This window comes from Salvia splendens, chromosome 5 (genome assembly GCF_004379255.2).
Source record: "Salvia splendens isolate huo1 chromosome 5, SspV2, whole genome shotgun sequence".
NCBI lineage: Eukaryota > Viridiplantae > Streptophyta > Magnoliopsida > Lamiales > Lamiaceae > Salvia > Salvia splendens.
The window spans coordinates 13,782,361-13,803,221 of NC_056036.1; the positions used below are offsets into that span (position 1 = coordinate 13,782,361).

Consider the following 20,861-nt stretch of genomic DNA (forward strand, 5'->3'; position numbering starts at 1 on the left):
CGATATCAACTGTTACCAACTCTTGTCTTGATCAACGTAGACATGTGTTTCTCGTCAGTCAAATAATGATTAAAAAATTGCAATGTCCAGAGGTCAATTTACCGAAGTTTTGATTATGAATAGTGCATATGATGATAGTAATTAACAAGGACAATAATTGATCAGTCAGGCTCAGCAACCAATTAATTATCACCACATAATTAACGCTGTAAACAACTACTAGTATCAATTAAATATAATAATTCCATGATTATATAATTGAACAATTAGTTGAGCTATGTAATTATCGTTATTGGGCCACACCATGTAGCTTTGTTTGTCATGGAATAATAATAATAATTTCAGAGTGTTGAATGATTATGATTGATATTCTGTTTAAAGACATGCATATGATGATTGAACCTTAACTTTTCTTCTACAAAAGCAAAACTTGTTGGTTCTAATAATTACAAGAGATAAAAGCCGGGCGTAATACAACCCAAAAGAAGGAATACAAGAAAAGAAACTGAACTGAATTACAATGAAACAAATAAACCGTGAATGTTTAGCAGAGTCGAGGAGGCCTCTTCCCTCAAGACGAGATACGCCCCGGTAGTGCTCTTCGGTTTGGCGTTTCGTCCCCAAAGGTAAAACGACTACGTCTCTTTTGATGCAGCACCGCAATCAGTAGAGCTCCGGCGAACTGGATGGAGGAGAGGGCAGAGCTTCGACAGAAAGACAATGCAGAGTGGGAGAGAGCTTATGATGCAGAGAATGCTTGGAATTGTGTGTCCTAATGCAGTGGTATGGCTAGCCTATTTATAGGCCAAGCCATCATGCAGGGTCAACCGAGCCATGAAGGCTCATCATGGCAGATTCGTAACCGACGTCGGTTACGAGCGTGTGGCAGGCGTGTGCCTTTCGTATGTGGAGCGTGTGGATTTCTCACGTGGCAGCCGTGACTGTGCCTCGCTTGACGACGTGTCAAGCCACTTGGATTGCTGACTCGGCGGTGGTCCAAAAAGAATAGTTTGGGCCAAGCCCCAAGCCCAAAGACCACCCAGCGACCAATTGCCAAGTCCAAGATCGGGATCGGGATCGGGGTCGGGCCCGAGGCCGCGAGCGCGAGCACGAGCACGGGTTCGGGCGGGCGGCGGCGGCGGCGCGCGCGTGTGGGCTCTTTCACCCATCTTGGTCCACTATAATTATTAAGTAACATAAAGTCACTTAATTTATACACATTAAAAGATGTGTTAATCCTCCAATGTGGGATAATTAACACTAGTTAATTATTCCCTAAGCTCCAACTCCAAGCTTTAATTAAAAGCTAATTATGCCCAACTTTAATCCACTATTTCTCACTCACCGGAAATCGGATTTGAGAAAGTGAATATACTACATTTATCTACGTAAAATGTAGATCGACGCTATGTCATTTAATTTCACAAAATTAAATGTCTCGTCACATTTATTATTTGGTCAAAATCCATTGACCGGGCATATTTAATACCATGATTTCTACAAAACTACAACCAAATCATTCAATCAAACTTTACCATTTCAATACATGAACCAAATTATGTTATCAACATGTAAAAGTGGGGGCATAAAGCAGAAAAGAAAAAGTTGTTTGAACAAATAATACTTAGTATAAATAAAGTAACAGACGCTATAGTGACTCTGACTGAGACAAATCTTAGAAGTCCAATTTTATTGCAATATTTATGGAATAATGGAATGTAAAGAAAAACTGCACATGATTATGATGAGCTTTATACAGGTAGGTCAATGAGCATTGCTAATTTCAAGTGTATAAAAGAGAAGCTACTTTATAATTTCCCTGCTAGCAATGTCACAAAAAAAGAAGAGACCACCACACCAACCATGCGCCATGCGACCCCTCCATGATTCGCTTAATCGAGAAAAAGCCCCTTTCCAACGTCCAACGCATGGCGATGGCGATGGCGCATAGTAAGACTTTCACATCTGAAGGCAAGGGAGTGCAAGGAAAAAGTTTAAGTTAAATATGGCATCATTTTATTCTATTGCTGAGGTGAAGCTGTATAAATGATTCACCTGATCATCTACAAACTTGATAAGGAAAGCAGCCTCTTTGGAATGCAGCTATCTATTCTACGTTTTCGAATTAACAAGTAGTGGACGCCTAGGGTCGTGAGTAGTGTACTCCCTCACTCGCGCAACCATTTTTCTGCTTCCCCAGTCTCCAACCCTGATAGATACAAACATGCAATCTAATTCATATATGATCACAATAAACCTCAGAGTCAAGTTATTAATACAGAATAGCAAATCAGGTTTGTATAAAAAAAAACTACTATAAGATACAAAACTACCTTGTATCGAAAGATGATGTCACCGGAGTAGGGAGAACATTCATGGATTGCCAAAAATCATCAATGTACCCAGCCCAGGGTATCCAAACTCCACATAGTCATTAGGTGCAAGTGGTAAGATAGGTTGCATTTGTAAAGAGGTAGAGGTATCCTTGATGATGCATTTGGTTGGTTGGCTGCATTTATTAGAAAGACCTAACAGTGGATTAAAAATATACTAGTATGAATCCAGCACAACTTCATGCATTCAATAGGGAGTTTAAAACACGTTAGTAGGCATACCTTTGATGACTGGTTTACAGTAAAAAACTGGAAGGCTTTGGTGAGGCAGGGGAGAGGATTGCCGGTGGGGTGGGAACGCCATCAAGAGTTCAGTCGGTAGAGAGCTAAAGGAATATTGATTCAAGGAAATATACATTTCATTGACTGAATGTAAATGGTGTTGATCACTTGGCATTTAACTACCTCCTGTTAAATCATTATTGATCATCTTCCTTTCTTTTCATGCATACAAGTGTTCATTATTAAGTTTCAAGTTATCTTCTTGTAACAAATATGTTCTGCAGTGTAGCTCAGGTACATATAATATTTTTAAAATTACATGAAATCAAAAGGCAGCAACTAAAATTTTGAACAATCAACAGAACAGGTACGTGTAATAGAAGCTGATTACCAAGGAGGGGAGGAGGGTAAAGGCCATCTCTTCGGATTAGTGATGGTGGGGACTGGGGAGGGAGGCAGCCAGCTGTGGACTCTTCGGATTGTAATTTGCCTAGAACCACCTGAACCGTCACAAAACTCTTACTATTTTGAACCGGAAGCGTGCCGACCGGTTAGGGTTTGGATTTTTTCATAACCGAAACTGACTGTTCCGATACCGGTTACACCTCCATCTAGACCTGCACAAACCAAACCGAACCGGCGGTTAATAACCCGGAACTAGAACTGGCGCGGCGGTTCCGAACCGTCGGACAATTCGGTTCAGGTTCAAGAATTTGAGAAACCGAAATCGGCGGTTCGCCGATTTGAACCGTCGGTTCAACGGTTCAAAGTAGGTCTCAGGCTAGGGTGTAGGTTTTTCAAGTGTAGTGTTGCATAAAAGTGGTAAGAAATCGTCGGTTCCGGCGGTAAACCGGCCAAAATTTCAAATTGCAATTTTTTTAAAAAGATTTTTCCCAATTTTCCTCCTATAAATACCCACTTCCCCATCATTTCTACTCACCTCATTCTTGTGTTGACAATTATTTCTCTTTGCAATCTCTATTTTCTACTCTAATTCTCATACTTCAATTTCAATGTCTTCTTCTTATAATGAAGACATCCATCCCCCTCCTCCACCCGTACCATGTAACAGTAAAAAGTCTAAGTTATCATCAATTATGTTTATATTTGTTAAACATTACAATAAGGTCTCAATAGACAACACAAGTTTTATTGAAAGTTCGTAAACCGTGAACCGCCTGTTCTGAACCGTAACCGGCGGTTTTTGAACCGTGTGTAGGTTTACCTCCATCCAAACAAAATAGACCGCACAAGTTTTATTGAAAGTCCATAAAGTAAGAAAAAAAATAGAGAGAAAAAAATGATTGAAATGTTGTTAGTAGAAAAAGAGATTCACAAGAGAAAAAAAATTAATACTCTTTTCATTTATAAAAATAATCCCATTTGTGGACCGGATATCGATTTTAATGAGAAATTAATAAAGTAAAAGAGAAAGTAGAAAAAAAAGTCTCATTTATCGAAGGTGAAAAATGAAAAAACATACTCCCTCCGTCCCACCACAAATGATCAACTTTTCATTTTGGATTGTCTCACCACAAGTGATCAATTTCTTTTTTAATTAAAAATAAAACTTTAACTCTCTCTTACTTTATTCCCTCTCTCATACTTTTTCTCCTCTCATACTTTATTCTATCTCCTTTAATTCAATATATCATTTTCTTAAATCTCATACCCAAAAGAAATCCATCACTTATAATGAGATGGAAGGAGTAACTGCTACTAGTATTTTTTATGGAGGAGACAAGTATTTACCACCTCCAACTATGCACCAAATCCCATTTTTTATATAAAAAAGTGCTCCAACCATACACCATATCCAAACTTATTTTAGGGTTTTTTAATGAAACAACACCAAAATTGAGTATCTACAAATTTTTTTGAAATATTGCATAATAGTCCTAATTACTAGAGTATTATTTTGAGATAGTTGAACTAGCCGGCCATCTTTTGCCCATAGTGTTAATGAGGTTAGCATTGTACTAGGTAATCTGTTTACACATAATTGAATAACTAAAATACGAATTAGCAAATGAAGATGTTCGATTTCAAGATTACATGACCCGATATGACGCAATAAGAAATAGAATTGTTCATTTGGAACTTCGAAATGCACTAGTTAATCATTTGTGGGAACAATACACAAATTTGAGTCTTGAATTTTAGCTATTTTTTTATGTTACTGTGATATGTTTTATGTAATTGTGATATGTTTTATGTAATTGTGATATCTTTACATGTGTTTCAATTTATATTTGAATTTTATTATAGTACGTATGGTGTATTTTAATTTTAAAAGTAGTGGAATTTTTTTGAATATAAAGTATATTTAATAAGAAAATTTATATATTAATAAGAAAATTTTGTATAATTATTTAATTTATATAAATTATTGATAAAATAATATGGGATTACTATGTAATTTAAATAAGTATGTAGGTATATTTGAAGAAATATAAAAGGTAGTAGGTAAATATTAAAAATTCTTTTGGGTTTGAGTTTGGAGTAAATAATTGAAGTAGAATTACTTTTTGGCAATGTTTTAAAAACCGGACCGGCAAGCGAACCGGCGTCATTACTGGTTCACTGGTTCAACCGGTTCACTGGTCGAACCATTGGTTGAACCGGAATATTGTTTATATATATATATATATATATATTTATTTATTTAGTAGTAAATAATAAAATTTAATCAAATGTTTTATCAATAAATATTAAAGTATTATACATTTAATAGTATTATTATAGAAAACAAGTCTTGTACTAGTATATTAGAATATTTAATGACGTTAAGTTTAAATACAATAATAAATTATAATACACAATATTAAAAACTAGTATTAAACTCTATGTATAATTATAAACTCCTATATTATAAAACATTAGTGATTGTAAAAGTATAATTAAAATATAAGAAATTTATTAAAATTAACAATTTCTTAAAAGAATATATAAAATTAAAATGAATTATCTTAAAAGAATATAAAATTAAAAAGAATATATTTTTAGTGAATGATAGAATTTTATTAATTTTTTATCAACAAATATAATTAAATATATAAATTATACTAGTAGTAAGTTATTGTAAATAAAAAATGTAATATTTATGTATAAAAATAAATAAGTTCATAGTGTTATTTACAAAAAGTAATGCGGCAAAATAATATTATACACAAAGATATATGAATAAACATAAATTAAAAACATATATTTAGTAAATACTCCTAGTATATAATCAAATAGTAGTAAACTTTTAATATAATTAATCACATATTCTTAATATACATATTAAACACGAATTATTAGTTTATATAGATAAATATTTCGTGTTTAACAAATAAAAATAATTTATGTTCATATTACTACCAAGAAGTCCTTGTGGTGTAGTGGTAGAATTGTTGGTAAGTTTACCGGGAGGTCTTGAGTTCGACCCCTATCAAAGCCAATATTTTAGAAAAAAATTTTGAAAAGCATTTGAACCGGTTTCCGGTTCCCGGCCAGACCGGTCCGACCGGCCGGTTTCGACGGTTCATGGCGGTTGAACATGTAACAGGTTTTATAGTGCTAACCGGGCCGGACCACCTACCGGTTCGCGGTTGAACCGGTCGAACCGGCCGGTCCGGTCCGATTTTTAAAACATTGCTTTTTGGTGTAACCCATACTCAAAAATGAGTTTAAATTTGGTGTAAGAGTGTCCACAATAGTAAGGCCGCGGCGGCGCTCTATTGCTGTGGACGAGGGCGGCGCGGCGGGGCGGGAAGGAAAGGTGCGAGCCGCGTTTGCTGTGAGGAAGGGGAGGTGGGGTATGGGCCGCGGCGGTCTATTGCACTGCACCGTGAGTTTTTTTTTTCCGGATTTTTATGACTGAAATTAAAAATACTGATATGCCAGAGAATAAATACTGCTGATATTTTGGTTCAATCTAAACAGCATGAAAAAAAAATCTTAAAATAGAATCAACTTGCCGCCTGCCTTCACAGCAGCAGCAAACAGGTAAGCTGTGATCATCAAATTCTATTTTAGACACTTTTATATGCTAATCCTCACTCCCTCAAATCCCTAAAGTTGAAAACCCCCCCATTCCGCCGTTCTCCATCTACATCAAATAAACATACTCTGTTTCTGAGAATTCGTACCATTTTATAGTGATGAATGTAACGTTACACGCACATACAAATTCACAACTTTATTGCATAAGATATGACCCCATCAAACCTGCAAAACCCGTTGACCCAAAAACCTCTCTTAAACCCTTGGCTGTCTCAAAACCATCAAGCATCCCATTCAAATTCAACCATGAATATCAAGATGAAGAAAAGATAAAACCCCTTCACTTCGGCCAAGAATCCCCTAAAAAATTCGACCTTCCTGTCGTCGTTCACCGCTCAGGGACGATTTTGAGGTACTTTTGGGATGGAAATGAGATGCAATTAGTCTCTGTTGGCGGAGTTAGCCAGTTTTCTATATGGAATTTTTCGAGTTTCGAAGATGGGATGAAGAAAGTGGGCAGAGTTTGTGGGGTTGCGATTAGGAACTTTTTTCTTCCTAGGGAAGTGAATGAGAACTACATGGAGTATGTGAAGTGGAAATTCTTGCATAGAGTTTTCAGCTCTGCTTTGCAAGTTCTTGCTACTCAGGTAGTACTTATTTTTGCATTTCTTCGTTTATTGTATCTTCTGATTAGTGTTGTTTTACAATTTAGCCTCGGCACTAGCTGTTGATTTGAAATTCTTTCATCCTTTGGATTAAATATGAATCATTATTTCAACGTAACAGTTTATTTTTTCTTGTAATTTTAACTTAGAGCGTTTGAATTTATATGTTCCTGGATTAAGTTTGAGACTGATTAATTGTATGCTTGCGATTGTGCATGTGTGAATGTGTATTGGTGTGAAAAATCACTGTTTATATTGACTAAGGAAACTGTGATATCTGAATGGTCTTATTAGGCGATGTTTCGGGCAATTGGTATGGGTTATTCTCGCTCACTGCCATCAGCTGCAGCCCTAAATTGGGTTTTGAAGGATGGCCTTGGGCGGCTTAGTAGGTGCATTTACACTGCTAGCCTTGCTTCAGATTTTGATACTAATCTCAAGGTATATATTCTCACTTGGTAGTCATTGTGTAAATTATTGAAAGCCTTTTTTCTCTATATTGAGTAATCTTACTTATCTTCAATTAATTTTGCTGATTCTGTTGCTTTTGTTTTTGCCTAAAGAGAGTTAGGTTCTCAACTTCTATTCTGTTTAGCCTGAGCATTGGTGTTGAGTTGCTGACTCCTGCCTACCCTGCACACTTTCTTCTTCTTGCAACGATAGCCAATATTGCTAAGCAAATAAGCCTGGCTTGCTACTTATCAACTGGTGTAAGTTATGCGTTGCTGCTTTCATTATAAATTCAATATTGTTGTCAAAATTGGATGTAGCCGTGACTGACTACTCAAGAAGCATTATGATTGCCCCTTGCCTATGAAGTATGAACTTATCCTTTAGTTGGAAAGCATTATAAATTAAAACGAGGCATATATCTTCCTAAACAAGTTGAGTTCTCTATAGTGTTAGTGTCTTCATGTTTATACTTGATGATTATATGCTTCAGTTAATCTAATTCCATAATATCATATGCCAACCATGTTCATCCCACCTAGTTTTCTACATGGTGACACAGTGTATTGTGTTGTCAGACTGCTGTTCACAGAAGCTTTGCCATCTCAGACAATCTTGGTGAAGTTTCTGCAAAGTCCCAGGTAAGCTTTGGTTAATCTGAAAGATATAAAAATATCTTTAATTTATTCACTTAATATGGAGAAATCTGATTCTTGTTTGCACTTCAGATTCAAACAGTCTGCTTTGATAATGTCGGCCTTCTGCTTGCTGCAACCTTCAACATTTTGTTCAGAAACAATCAGAGGTTGGTGCTCGATCCTCATCTTCTGTTACTTTGTTGTATTTTATGAATTAGTACAATTAATGTATTTGTATTTATATTATTGTAAAATTAACTTGATCTGTACAGTATGTGTATGCGTTTATGTACTTTCCTTTCTTTGTTTTGATTGAAAAATCTGACTTGCTTTCTGGTTCTAATCTCCCTACGTTAAAGATTGTTGGCAGCTCTACCATTTGTTGTGTATCCTATCTTCTCCACCATTGACCTTTTTGGGATTTACCAATCGCTGAAACATGTTCATCTGCAAACATTGACCAAGGTTAGTCCTTATATTGATTACTGCATGAATATCTACTTACCAATTTTACTTGATCTGAAGGTTGTTGGAGTTCTCATATTGTATCATTCTTACTTATACATTTTCTGCAATGCTCTCTCCTCTGTATTTTAAGGTGAAAAGGGATATTCTTTATCCATTTATGTAATCTCTTGTCTTTATTGTACTTTCTAAAGCATGTGATATTTCATGAGCTAAGACTGATTTAATTACATGCTGGTTTTTAGTTCTTTACCTTAACCTATTACGTTTTCCATTTGGAAAAAAAGTATGTTGTAGAACATTGCATTCTATAATCTACCTCAACAGAATTAGGGCATGAGACAAAAAACTTTGTGCATTACTTTTTTGTGTTTCTAGAATGTTTAAGAAACCATCCTAACCTTGTCAAATGTTATTTTTGCAAGATTTCTTAGTACATTCTATATTGTAGGATAGGCTTGAGTTGATAATAAACATCTGGATTCAGCATAGATATATCCCTTCGCCAGCTGAAGTGAGTGAAAGGGAAGGCATTAATATCTTATCAAGCAAAGGTACACTTTTCTGCATTAGTTACAATATATGATCTTGCTTTTTTTTTGCTGCCTTCTAAGTGACATTCCGATCAGGCAGGGAGCTGCTGCCTATTAGAGTTGGTTGCTTAAATCCCAAGAGGAAAATACCAAGGCTATCGCTGATGACATTACGATCTTTAAAAGATAAAGATTTCTACTTTGTTTGCCTGGAGAACCACAGCAGAGGATCCAGACTAAAGGATGTGCGTATTTTAGATGGCTCTGGCTCTTATGCTGTCATGTTTATCTCTCGAATTCTGCTACATGCCAATTTTCTTTACTTGACTCTTGTAATGCTAAATTGTGCTCATCTATTTGCAGCATGGAATTCTTCTATCTATGCGGGAAGGGGCTCAAACTACAGATATGATAACAGGATTACTGCAGGTGAACCGTCTTTCTACTAATCAAATTTCTGACAATTTATATCTTGTATAAAAGTGGATATGCAAATTTCCATCAATTAGTTAACATCTTTTTAATGGTGCTATAGGCTTGTTACATTCGGGAGGGTCTCCTAGTGGATATGTCCGAATGGGAAAACGTTTTAGAAACTTGTGATTTGTCAGATTCAGCGTATGAATGGCTTACACTAATGAGAGAGAGCAAGAAACGTGCAGAAGCGGATGTTAGTGATATGGTGGAGAAGATGTTGGGACTGGGATGGGCGTGCAGAAATGTTCTTCTCAGCGCTCGGGAGCAGGCAAGATATAGTTTTCTGGCTGATTGAGATATGTTATTTTCGGTGCTTCTCACACAGTGATAAGGGGAATAGGAAACTTAGTTTATTTTCCCTCCTCACAAATACAAATTCCTATGATTGGATGTGTTGATAAAGATAAATCATACACTTCCTCTCCAGAAATGTTGAACAAACTTTTCACATACCAAAGTAGAATATACCTTTACATCATCGTTTTATATGTCCTCTCATGTCATGTATAATACTAAAATAGTGAAGGTGAAAAAGGTCCCAAATAATCCTGTAGAGAATTTCATGAAGCCTGATTAAACATAGGACGTGCATGATCCTGCTCAGCCGCAGCAATCTTGCAGGTGGAAGCTCCGTAGAGAAAGTCTGCCATCTTGCGGTAGGGCCGAGAGGGCAGGCGCGGTGGGGCTCGTGGCGCCTGCGTCACCTTCCATATCTTGACTGACTTATCACTGCTGCCGCTATACAAGATATAGTTCCTTCCGCCGCCAATGCGCCAGTAGGCTCCCGTCTCGTCTTCTGTATCTTCCTCCTCGGCCGCCAGACACTTGACAGGCCCGCTGTGCCCCGTCAGCACTGACAGGCATACGTGCTCCCCACCGTCCCTCCTCCACACACACACATTGGTGTCCGCCGACCCGCTCAGCACCAACTTCCCCACCGTCGCCAGGCACAGCACCGCCAGCTTGTGGCCCCGCAGCACCCCGCCGTGGCATAAAAAAGTCCCGCACTCCCAGTAGTTCACGAAGCCGTCCGACGACCCGCAGTAGAGGAACCTGCCGGAGGGGTCCACGGTCAGTGCCGTCACGGCGCAGTCCAGATTCAGCAGCGTCTGTGTCAGGAAATGCTTCGTCTTCAGCCCCACCACCTGCCTCCGCCACACCTTAACAGTGCCGTCCGCCGACCCCGTGAACACGAAGCCGTCGCATGCGGTAACGAGGGCGTTCACGGCGTCATCATGCGCCGTGACGGACTCGAGGCATTTGGAGTCGGAGATCCTCCATACCTTGAAGGTCTTATCCCAGGAGGCGGAGTAGAGCAGGGATTTGTCCTCGCTCAGGCTGAGGCATGAGATGGCGTCGGTGTGCGCTTTTCGAACGTGGTTGCTGGGATTGAAGGAGATCTTGATCATCGATCGCAAGGTCGGCATTGTGCCCACGCGCTTGTGGAATGTGGGATCCTTGCGCGATGCCTTCCAGATTCGGATCTTGCCGTCCTGGTGACCGGAGAAGATCCGTTCTCCGGAGATGATGATGGCCTTAACGAGGCCGGAGTTGGATTTGAAGCCGGAGAATTCCTTCTGATTCTTCCAGACCCGGATGCTCTTGCTCTCGGAGCCCGTGTAGAGGAGGTCGCCAGAGGCAGCAAGGGAGTAAATGTGGCCCTCTTTACGGATGAGGGAGCCGAGCAGACGCGTGTGATGATGAGATTCCAAGGAGGGGGCGGGGAGGTAGCGGAAGCTTCTCTGCCCCGCCCCCCGGAAGAGGAAGGGATCCGAATGGAGCCAGCTGGAGAATGTTGCCCTTTTGTGGGGGCTGGAATCTGAGTTGTTCATCATAAGGGCTCTCCCTCTCGGATGTTTGCTGCTTATTGCATTAACATTCGATTCTAGAGAGAGGAAATGGAGGGGATGGCTGCTATCGACCTACAACCACGACCATTAGGATATCTTCTCTTTGCAAATTGTGATCTCTCTCAACCTCCAAATCTCACTATATTCATCCTAAAATAGGCCTGCCTGTTTCTATCGGTTTTATATTGTTTTTCATCTCGTTACTAAAGTTGCAAGAATAACGAATAATGGGTTAAGGGGCAAGATAATTATCAAATTATGTTCAATTTTTGTGCCATTGATATATAAGTGAGTTATTTATAAAACTTTCATGAAAAGCTGTACATTTCAACCGGATTAAATGATGAGAGAAAGCCTTGCTGCCGGCTGATTCTTTGTGCAATATATCAATGGTCGATAGTAAGCCGTCCACAAATAATTACTATAGCCATACATTCTCCGACTAAAATTCAACCTGAACGGCCGAAAACAACATACAAAAGCACGAAATATTTGATGAAACAATTCTGTGATGTGAAGTAACTTACAAAATGTATTCATTTAGAGAAGTTAGTATACGATTCCTCCAAGCATTGGTCGAATACACTGAATCTATTAAGAATCTATTCACCAATATACATTATGAATGGAGCAAGTAATTCATTTATAACAACAAATATAATGTCTACTAAATTTTCTCTCAAGCACAGTTTTCTGTAGCAAAAAAAGCGCTATTGACTAGCCCGATTTGCAGCAACGATCTTCACTTTAGTAAGCCAGACTTTGACAGGAGGCGCAATGCTTGGTTTGAATTGTTCAAAACTGCAGATGATCTTGAAACCTGCATTTTTCTTTTCTTTAAGAATTCCAGTGAGCTTTCTACACATTGCGCAGCTGGTATGTCCTTCAATATAACAGGTTCTAACCTGTCAAAGATAGAGACAAAATATACAAAAAACTGAGGTAGGCATAATCACAAATTTCTGGTTTTTATGCTGAGGTAAGAATGGTGAGCTCATTTGTTACTAACTGTGTGTTGAAGGGGGGCACGGTGAAGAAGTTAGGTTGGGGTCTAAACAATAGCCACATTTTCTATGAAATACATGCTATAGGAGGTATAGGGAGAGAGGTGACAGAGACCAGGAAAAAGTGTCATCACTAACCCAGATTTTCTCGTCTTTCTTCTCTTTGACTTCTTCTCAACTTTCTCATCCTCAGAGTCCGATGAGAAAACTTTTCTGCACACAACATATTTGACTAGGTTAGGATCTTGTGAGATCACAACAACATACGATGGCATATAAAATGCAAGGAAGACTACAACGACTTTATACAAGGTAAGAAGACTTACTTCTCACGCTCTGCAAGAAGTTTGACAATGTTATCTGGTAGCATTCCTTCGTTAACTAGATGCTCTTCCCTTGTTTCATTTTCCATCTCATGTTCGGTGATATCTTTTTTGGGCAATGACCGTGGGGTCAAGTTTTGTGCCCACTGTCTGCGACGTTCTTTCCCTTCACGCACTACCCTGCCAGGGTTCACCTTTTGTTAACAGCACTACTAAAGATCATATAGCATTGCCCCATTTCATAGACATTTAAGTACATTAATTGTTACTCTTATGTAAGCATATGAGCAAGTGCAATCCATACTATACAATTCTCAAAGATTGGGGCATTATTACATAGCTTAAACTTTGAAAAAAATCTATATACTTCGGCTACAAGCAATATCTTCAACAAAACTGGAAGCCAAGAACCAAGCATTAAAAGTTGCTGATGGTACAACAAGCAAGAAACGACGAGGAACACCTAATACTTAAACCATCTGAAATAATCTTATTTAGACAGGGTATGTAAATTTTGAATCTTCTTCGCCAACATTATTCATTCGAAATGGCTATCAAGAACAACAATAACTCACATGTACAACCAGAGAAGACAAAAACATATCGTCAATCAGAGTAGTTAAAACACAAAAAATACATAAATATATGTCAACCTGGGGTAAACCTTGTCGTCCCCAAGTTAAGAGCTCATTCAACTAAATTTCAATTCTCAGTGTCTTCTTAGCAGGGTAAAACTTTGGATAAGATAAAGATAATTAACAAAGTAGAGCCTTTATGTACATCAATCTTGCCTAGAACAAGAGCACAAACAATTTCAGCAAAGACATAGCATTTTATTCCAAAACTCTGTGAGTTTAAGTAAAATTACCTGGCCTTATTTTCCTTTTGCACTTTTCTTATCTCTTCATCTTGTTGCATCCCCTAAAAAATTTAGAAAAATTATAAACGAATATCCCGGTTAAAAAGAAAGATTCATAGCACGAGAATTAATCGAACCTGCTCGGAGGTGAACTCCTCTGGTGCATCGGAGTCGTAATCCGACATAGTTTTGAAGCACGACGGTGATTGAAATTTGAAAGTTTGAGATGGTCACAATTAGGGCTTTAGATTTAGGGGTTTTACAAATGCGGGCAGTCAGTCGCTAGTTATTGGCATTTGGCTTTTATTCCGTTGAAGTCCAATCTTAAAAATAATGCTACTGGGACTTAATGGTATAAAATTTAATCGCATATTGAATTTTGTGTGTGTGTATGTAAACATTTGTTTGGAATATCTATATTGATTTTATTTATATACTTTGCTATCTAGTTATTTTTGTTTTATATTACTGCTCTTTATTAATCTAATCTAATAATACAATTTGTTCTCCAGTTAAACCCAATAAATTTGTTTTCAGATTTAACATGGTTCAATAATTGGGTGCCAAATTATTGAACTAGGTCAGATATTATAAGACTGTTTTTTTGTAAAAAAATGATAATTAACATTAAAATATTTAATATAAACTAATTTTTCTTAATATTAAAATCGAAAACAAGTGATTGTTAGATTGCCATTTGCCTATTAATATTATTAATATTAAGGGATGTTGACGCCTAATATCATGAAACTTTCAAAAAGTTTGATTTTTTCCAAGAACTTTGAAATTGACAAATAATATCACAAATTTTACCCCGAGTTTGTTATCTCCCATCAATGAAAAAATTATGTATATATTAATAGATTGAAGAATAAATTTGGAGGGTATGCTTCAACAAAAACTATTCTCAAAGATTGAAAATCTTGAAACTCTCGAAGTTGTCGAGAAATTACGAAAAAAAATCTGTATCATGATATTATTTGCCGGAGTTTTTTCATTGGTGGGGAATATTGTTGGAATCTTGTTTTAAGATGTCCGGTCTATGAAGTTTGACCAATAATAAATGTGACGAGACATTTAATTTTGGAGAATTAAATGATATAGCGTCGATCTACGTTCCGCGTAGATGACCATAGTATATTCACTTTCTTAAATCCGATTCCCGGTGAGTAAGAAATAGTGGATTAAAGTTGGTCACATTGTAGCTTTTGATAAAACTAGGAGTTGAAAGTGTACTAGTGTTAATTATCCCACGTAGGAGATGAGACACATCTTTAAATGTGTATTTATTAAGTGACTTATTACACTTAGTAATTATCGTGGACTCGCGCCCGTGCCCGTGCCCTTGCCCTTGCCCTTGCCCTTGGTCTTGGTCTTGGTCTTGGTCTTGGATCTTGCCAATTTGTCTTTGGGTGGTCTTTGGGCTTGGTTCTTGGGCTTGTCCCTGGATCCAGACTTAATGTTTTGGACCACCTAAGTTTTGGGCAGCAGCCTGATCAACTTGACATGCTGAGCCTTGCTCAGCAGTTTGATCAACTCGGCCTGCTGCGCTTTGAGCGATGGCTTCAATAGCCTGATCAACTCGACATGATGCGCCTTGAGCGATGGCTTGATCAGCGTCTTGATCAAGTCGAAGTCCACATGTGACGGTTGAACTAGGGCGTGTACAGCGTCTAGATTCAAAGTCGATCACTCTAGCTTTCAAACTCGTAACGGCCGGCGGTTACAGCCCCACCATAATGAGCCATGATGACAGCCATCAAGGTTGAGTTGACCCCTGCAGTGGACCAAACCTATAAATAGGCTAGTCATTCCTTGCATTAGTAATAGAGCACAATCAGAACAACATACTCACAAGCATCATACTCTCTGCATAGTCTTTCTTTCCGAAGCTCTGCCCTCTCCTCCATCCAGTTCGTCGAAGCTCTGTTGATTGCGGTGCTGCTTAACCAGAGACGTAGCCGTTTTATCTTTAGGGACGACAACGCCAAACCGAGAGCATTACCGGGGCGTATCTCGTCTTGCGGAAAGAGGACTTCTCGACTCGGCTAAAGGCTTTTACGGTTTTACAGTATCGATTTCATTATAATGTTCAGTTTTAGTTCTTTCTTCCTTCTTGGGTTGTATTACGCCCGGTATTGTTTATCTCTTGTAATTCCAGCATTATCCCCAACAATCGCAAGACGAGATATACTTGCCGTTGAAGGTTTCGGACCTAAACTGAACTAAAACTTTCGAAACTTTAAATACCTTTGATTGGAGATGTCGACCAATGCCAACACCGTCGCTACCACCGCCGCCGCCGCATCTCCATCCACCATGTCGACCACTGCACCGGTCAACACATCGTCGATTCCGACGGTGATGCCCACTCCTGGGCGCTATCCATCTTATCAACAACCCCTTTGGAGTTTGTTAACCCCCTTGGGTCCACTGGTGGATCCACCTCGAGTGGATCAGTTGGTTCCACTTTTAGTGGTTCCTTCGAATCCTTTAATGGATCAAGTGTTGGTTCCTTCGGATCCTTCGGGTCTCACACGAGTGTTGGGGCCTTCGGGTCTCACACGAATGCTGGGGACTTCGGGTCTCACGCTGGTGCTAGTTCCTTCGGGGCTGGTACGACCATGGCGGGCTCCATGCCCAACATGAATGGTGGGGGCTCTATGCCCAACCACGTTGTTGGAGGATCCGACTTCAAAAGGAGGTACCAAAAGATGTTGTTCTACTTGACAACATTGGGCGTCGCCAACTTCCTCACGGAAAACGAGCTGCCCGCGCCAAGCGATCAAGAGACTAGGTTTGAAGTCATGGCAGACTCTGAAGCTTGGAGAAAAGGAGATTACCTTTGTAAAAATTTCATTCTAAGTGCTTTAGATGATAGTTTGTACAATGTATACTCCGTTGTAACCACATCAAAAGAGATGTGGGAAAGCCTAGAAAGAAAGTACAGCATAGATAATGTTGCAGGTACTGAACAAGTTGTAGCATCCAAATTTATGGACTACAAGATGGTCGACTCTCGACCCATCATGGAGCAAGTTCAAAAGCTCCAAATGATCATCCACGCACTAGTAGCTGAAGGGATGACCTTGCCCGAAAAATTTTTCAGGTGCGCGATCATTGACAAGCTTCCTCCTAGTTGGAAGGACTTCAAGAGCTATCTCAAGCACAAGCGAAAGCAGATGACTCTCGAAGACTTGATCGTGAAATTGCGCATTGAGGCCGATGTGCGCAAAAACGACCAAAAGGCTAAGGGCTTTAGCCCACTTGAAGCCAAGGCCAATCTGTTGGAGCGGGGCGGTCCCTCCAACAAACGTCCTCGCCCAAGTCAAAAGGATAAAGGGAAAGGGAAGCAGCCTGCAAAGAAATTTGAAGGCGAATGCTTCAAATGTGGCAAAACTGGCCACTTTGCCAAAGACTGCCGCGGCAAGAAGAAGAAGCCGGTAGCCCACGTCGTTGAGAAGGAGTTCAAAGACTGGGATGAAAGCGACCTCATTGTTGTGGTCACTGAAGAAGCCAACTTGATTGAAAACAAGGGAGGCTTACATCAACACTGAGCAACTGCTCATGTTTGTGCCGATAGGAGTAAGTTTTCAACTTACAGTCCTATTGATGGGATGAAGATCAACATGGGGAATCAAGCATCCTCCGAAGTCCTTGGCATCGGAAATGTGATCCTCATGATGACGTCTGGCGTCACAATAACGCTGAAGGATGTGCTGCATGTCCCGGACATCCGCAAGAACCTAGTGTCAGGATCAATACTAGTTAATAAGGGGTTTAAACTTGTATTTAAGTCTGATAGGTTTGTATTGTATAGGTTTGGAAAATCCCTCGGAAAATGTTATGTAACCGACGGGCTTTTCAGACTTAGTGTGGCAACTCGCAGTGTTGCAAAGCCATTGGCTAATAATAAAGCATCTACTTCCTCTTACTTGACTGAGTGTTCAAATTTGTGGCATTGTAGATTGAGATATGTAAATTCAAAAGCCATTAAAAGATTAGTGAATTTAGATTTACTAAAGGCTAATGAAGTGGATACCCACGATAAATGTGAAATTTGTCTTGAAGCAAAAATGACTAAGTTGTCGTTTCACTCGGTGGAACGAAGCACAAAACCCCTTGAATTAATTCACACGGACGTATGTAATTTAAAGACGGTGCAAACTAGAGGTGGTAAAAAGTACTTTATCACTAGATGATTGCACAAGGTATTGTTACATTTATCTTTTAAGAAGTAAAGATGAAGCAATAGAAGCGTTCAAAAATTATAAGAACGAAGTTGAGAATCAACTTGGTTGTAAAATCAAAACGATTCGAAGCGATAGAGGAGGCAAATGTGTAGCCCCGTTTGAGGAATTATGCAACGCAAGTGGTATAATCCATCAAACGACTACACCATATTCACCACAATCTAATGGTGTTGCAGAACGCAAGAATCAAACTCTAAAAAAGATGATGAATGGACTGCTTCTGACTTCAGGATTACCACATAACATGTGGGGGGAAACTGTTTTGACAGCCAACTATATCTTGAATAAAATCTCTCTCAAAGGAAAAGATGTTGCTCCTTATGAGTTGTGGAAGGGAAGGAAGCCATTCTACAAATACATCAAAGTGTGGGGGTGTTTGGCAAAGGTGATGGTTCCTCCGCCCAAAGAAGTTACAATCGGACCTAAAACGGTTGATTGCATCTTCATTGGATATGCACTTAATAGTAGTACATATCGATTTGTTGTTCACAAGTCTGAAATATCGACTATTACAGTAGGAACAACAATTGAGTCAAGGAATACTGTATTTCTAGAAAATACATTTCCTTGCAAAGACAAGGAAAAAGTCTTAACCAATTATGAGACAGGAATTGAAGTAGAAGCCACTAGTTCTAAATCAGCGGACGAGGAACCTGAATCGCGCAAGCGTGCAAGGCCCGATCCAAAGGATACAGTACTAAGGCTTGGTAGTAGGGTCAGAACACCAAAAACATTTGGTCCTCACTACATTGCTTTTATGTTAGATGAAGAACCGACATCTATAAAAGTAGCCTTCGATGGCCCAGACGGGTTACATTGGAGAGAAGCTGTTCAAAGTGAAATTGATTCAATTTTACTAAACCACACTTGGGTGTTTGTAGATCTACCTGGAGGTGCGAAACCTCTAGGTTGCAAATGGGTACTTAAAAGGAAATTTAAGGCCGATGGAACAGTGGATAAGTAAAAAGCCCGACTAGTAGCAAAGGGTTTTAAACAAAAGGAATGACATGACTTCTTCGATACCTATTCACCTGTAACAAGGATTACATCTATCCGAGTGCTTCTCGCTATTGATGCATTGCACAATCTTGAGATTCATCAAATGGATGTAAAGACCTCGTTTCTAAATGGTGAACTAGAAGATGAAATTTATATGGAACAACCCGAAGGGTTTGTAGTACCTGGACAAGAGAAAAAGGTATGCAAAATGGTTAAATCCCTCTATGGATTGAAACAAGCGTCATTGCAATGGCAATTGAAGTTTGATAATGTGATGTTATCAAATGGGTTTAAAATCAACGAGTGCGACAAATGTGTCTACATCAAGAGCACTAATAACGGCCACGTTATAGTGTGTCTATACGTTGATGATATGTTAATCTTGGGTAGCAACACTCAAGTAATTAACGACACAAAGGTCATGTTAAAGAGAAACTTTGACATGAAAGACATGGATCTAGCCGATGTAATTCTTGGAATGAAGATTCTAAGAACGTCTGATGGAATCATCTTAACACAATCTCATTATGTTGAGAAGATATTGAATAAATTCAAAGCCTATGATGGCGCGCCGGTTAAGACTTCAATTGAACTCGACGTTCACTTGAGCAAGAACAAAGGCGAGCTCGTTGCACAAGAAGAGTATGCACGGGTCATCGGGTGCATTATGTACTTGACTAATTGCACTTGACCTGACATTACTTGTGCCGTGAACAAGTTGAGTCGTTACACGAGCAATCCAAGCAAAGAGCATTGGAGAGCTCTTGTGTGGGTTTTGAGATATTTAAAACATACTCAAGATCATGGGCTACACTTCTCGAGATACCCCCGGTACTTGAAGGGTACTGTGATGCAAATTGGATATCCGACAATAGAGACTCATTTTCAATAAGTGGATACGTCTTTACTATTGGGGGTGGTGCTGTATCGTGGAAATCAACAAAACAGACATGTATAGCCCGATCAACAATGGAATCGGAGTTCATTACCTTAGATAAGGCTGGTGAGGAAGCCGAGTGGCTTAAGAACTTCCTTGAAGATATTCCATGTTGGTCTAAGCCAGTGCCGCCAGTGTTGATCCACTGCGATAGCCAAGCGGCTATTGGAAGGCAAACAATGGCTTCTATAACGGTAAGTCTCGACATATACGTCGACGACACAATACCGTGAGGCACTTGATCACAACTGGCGTGATTACAATTGACTATGTGAAGTCAATAGATAATCTAGCGGATCCGCTAACCAAAGGGTTAAACCGTGATCAAATGAATACGTTGCTAGAGGGAATGAGTTTGAAATCCACAAACTAAAGAACTATCATAGTGGTAACCCAACCATGATGACTGGATATCCCAAGAACTTGGTTCAAAGGGACAACTAAGCTATGAGAGTTCATGAGAACACTCAACTATATCTATTCCCTAGAGAGCAATAGAGTGTTGGAGAACTTGCCTAGTGGTAAAGGATAAGTCTATGACTTTTAATGGTTCTTAAGGATCTCAAAGAGATGGAGTTCTTAAAGAGACCAAGTATGGCAAGGTACTTGACTAAGAATCACCTATGTAAATGCGAAGTGTGGTCGCTTCATAAAACGCACTTATGAATCTAAAGTGGTATCCAAGACCGCAATGGATACAAAACGTGAGAACGGATGAGGTTGAGGTGTTTTAGCGTTAACACCATTGTCTCGGTGCACGCCGTGGGGGATTAGTTCAAAGCATCGCGCTACTAAGCCGTCTGTGT

The 20,861-nt window shown here is 39.2% G+C and overlaps 3 protein-coding genes and 1 long non-coding RNA gene across 7 annotated transcripts; 1 reads left to right on the forward strand and 3 right to left on the reverse strand.

Annotated features, from left to right (window-relative positions):
* Positions 1 to 1,675: 1,675 nt before the first annotated feature.
* LOC121803416 lies at positions 1,676 to 3,184 on the reverse strand. 3 transcript variants are annotated; one of them, XR_006050998.1, is made up of 4 exons: positions 2,616 to 3,184; positions 2,334 to 2,509; positions 2,056 to 2,209; positions 1,676 to 1,965 (listed from the first exon to the last, which is right to left on the reverse strand). It is a non-coding gene; the product is annotated as an uncharacterized LOC121803416 (long non-coding RNA). The 3 variants fall into 3 exon arrangements; XR_006050999.1 differs by having other exon boundaries at positions 2,334 to 2,528; XR_006050997.1 differs by having other exon boundaries at positions 2,334 to 3,184.
* A 3,367-nt stretch (positions 3,185 to 6,551) lies between these two features.
* LOC121802229 (protein root UVB sensitive 4-like) lies at positions 6,552 to 10,585 on the forward strand. 2 transcript variants are annotated; one of them, XM_042201850.1, is made up of 11 exons: positions 6,552 to 7,249; positions 7,562 to 7,708; positions 7,831 to 7,977; positions 8,296 to 8,358; positions 8,446 to 8,522; positions 8,715 to 8,820; positions 9,272 to 9,374; positions 9,450 to 9,598; positions 9,717 to 9,782; positions 9,889 to 10,098; positions 10,452 to 10,585. In XM_042201850.1, exons 1-11 carry the CDS (start codon positions 6,761 to 6,763, stop codon positions 10,464 to 10,466), a joined length of 1,572 nt encoding a protein of 523 aa, XP_042057784.1. In that variant the 5' UTR covers positions 6,552 to 6,760; the 3' UTR covers positions 10,467 to 10,585. The 2 variants fall into 2 exon arrangements, with proteins under 2 accessions (XP_042057784.1, XP_042057783.1); XM_042201849.1 differs by lacking the exon at positions 10,452 to 10,585 and having other exon boundaries at positions 9,889 to 10,316.
* Positions 10,391 to 11,946, reverse strand: LOC121802230 (protein JINGUBANG-like). Its single transcript, XM_042201851.1, has one exon. The coding sequence runs from the start codon at positions 11,663 to 11,665 to the stop codon at positions 10,391 to 10,393; it is 1,275 nt and encodes a 424-aa protein (XP_042057785.1). The 5' UTR covers positions 11,666 to 11,946.
* A 248-nt stretch (positions 11,947 to 12,194) lies between these two features.
* LOC121802404 (ATP-dependent RNA helicase DBP4-like) lies at positions 12,195 to 14,169 on the reverse strand. The gene is made up of 5 exons (XM_042202075.1): positions 14,004 to 14,169; positions 13,876 to 13,928; positions 13,011 to 13,187; positions 12,823 to 12,897; positions 12,195 to 12,585 (listed from the first exon to the last, which is right to left on the reverse strand). Exons 1-5 carry the CDS (start codon positions 14,049 to 14,051, stop codon positions 12,423 to 12,425), a joined length of 516 nt encoding a protein of 171 aa, XP_042058009.1. The 5' UTR covers positions 14,052 to 14,169; the 3' UTR covers positions 12,195 to 12,422.
* Between the last annotated feature and the right edge of the window lie 6,692 nt (positions 14,170 to 20,861).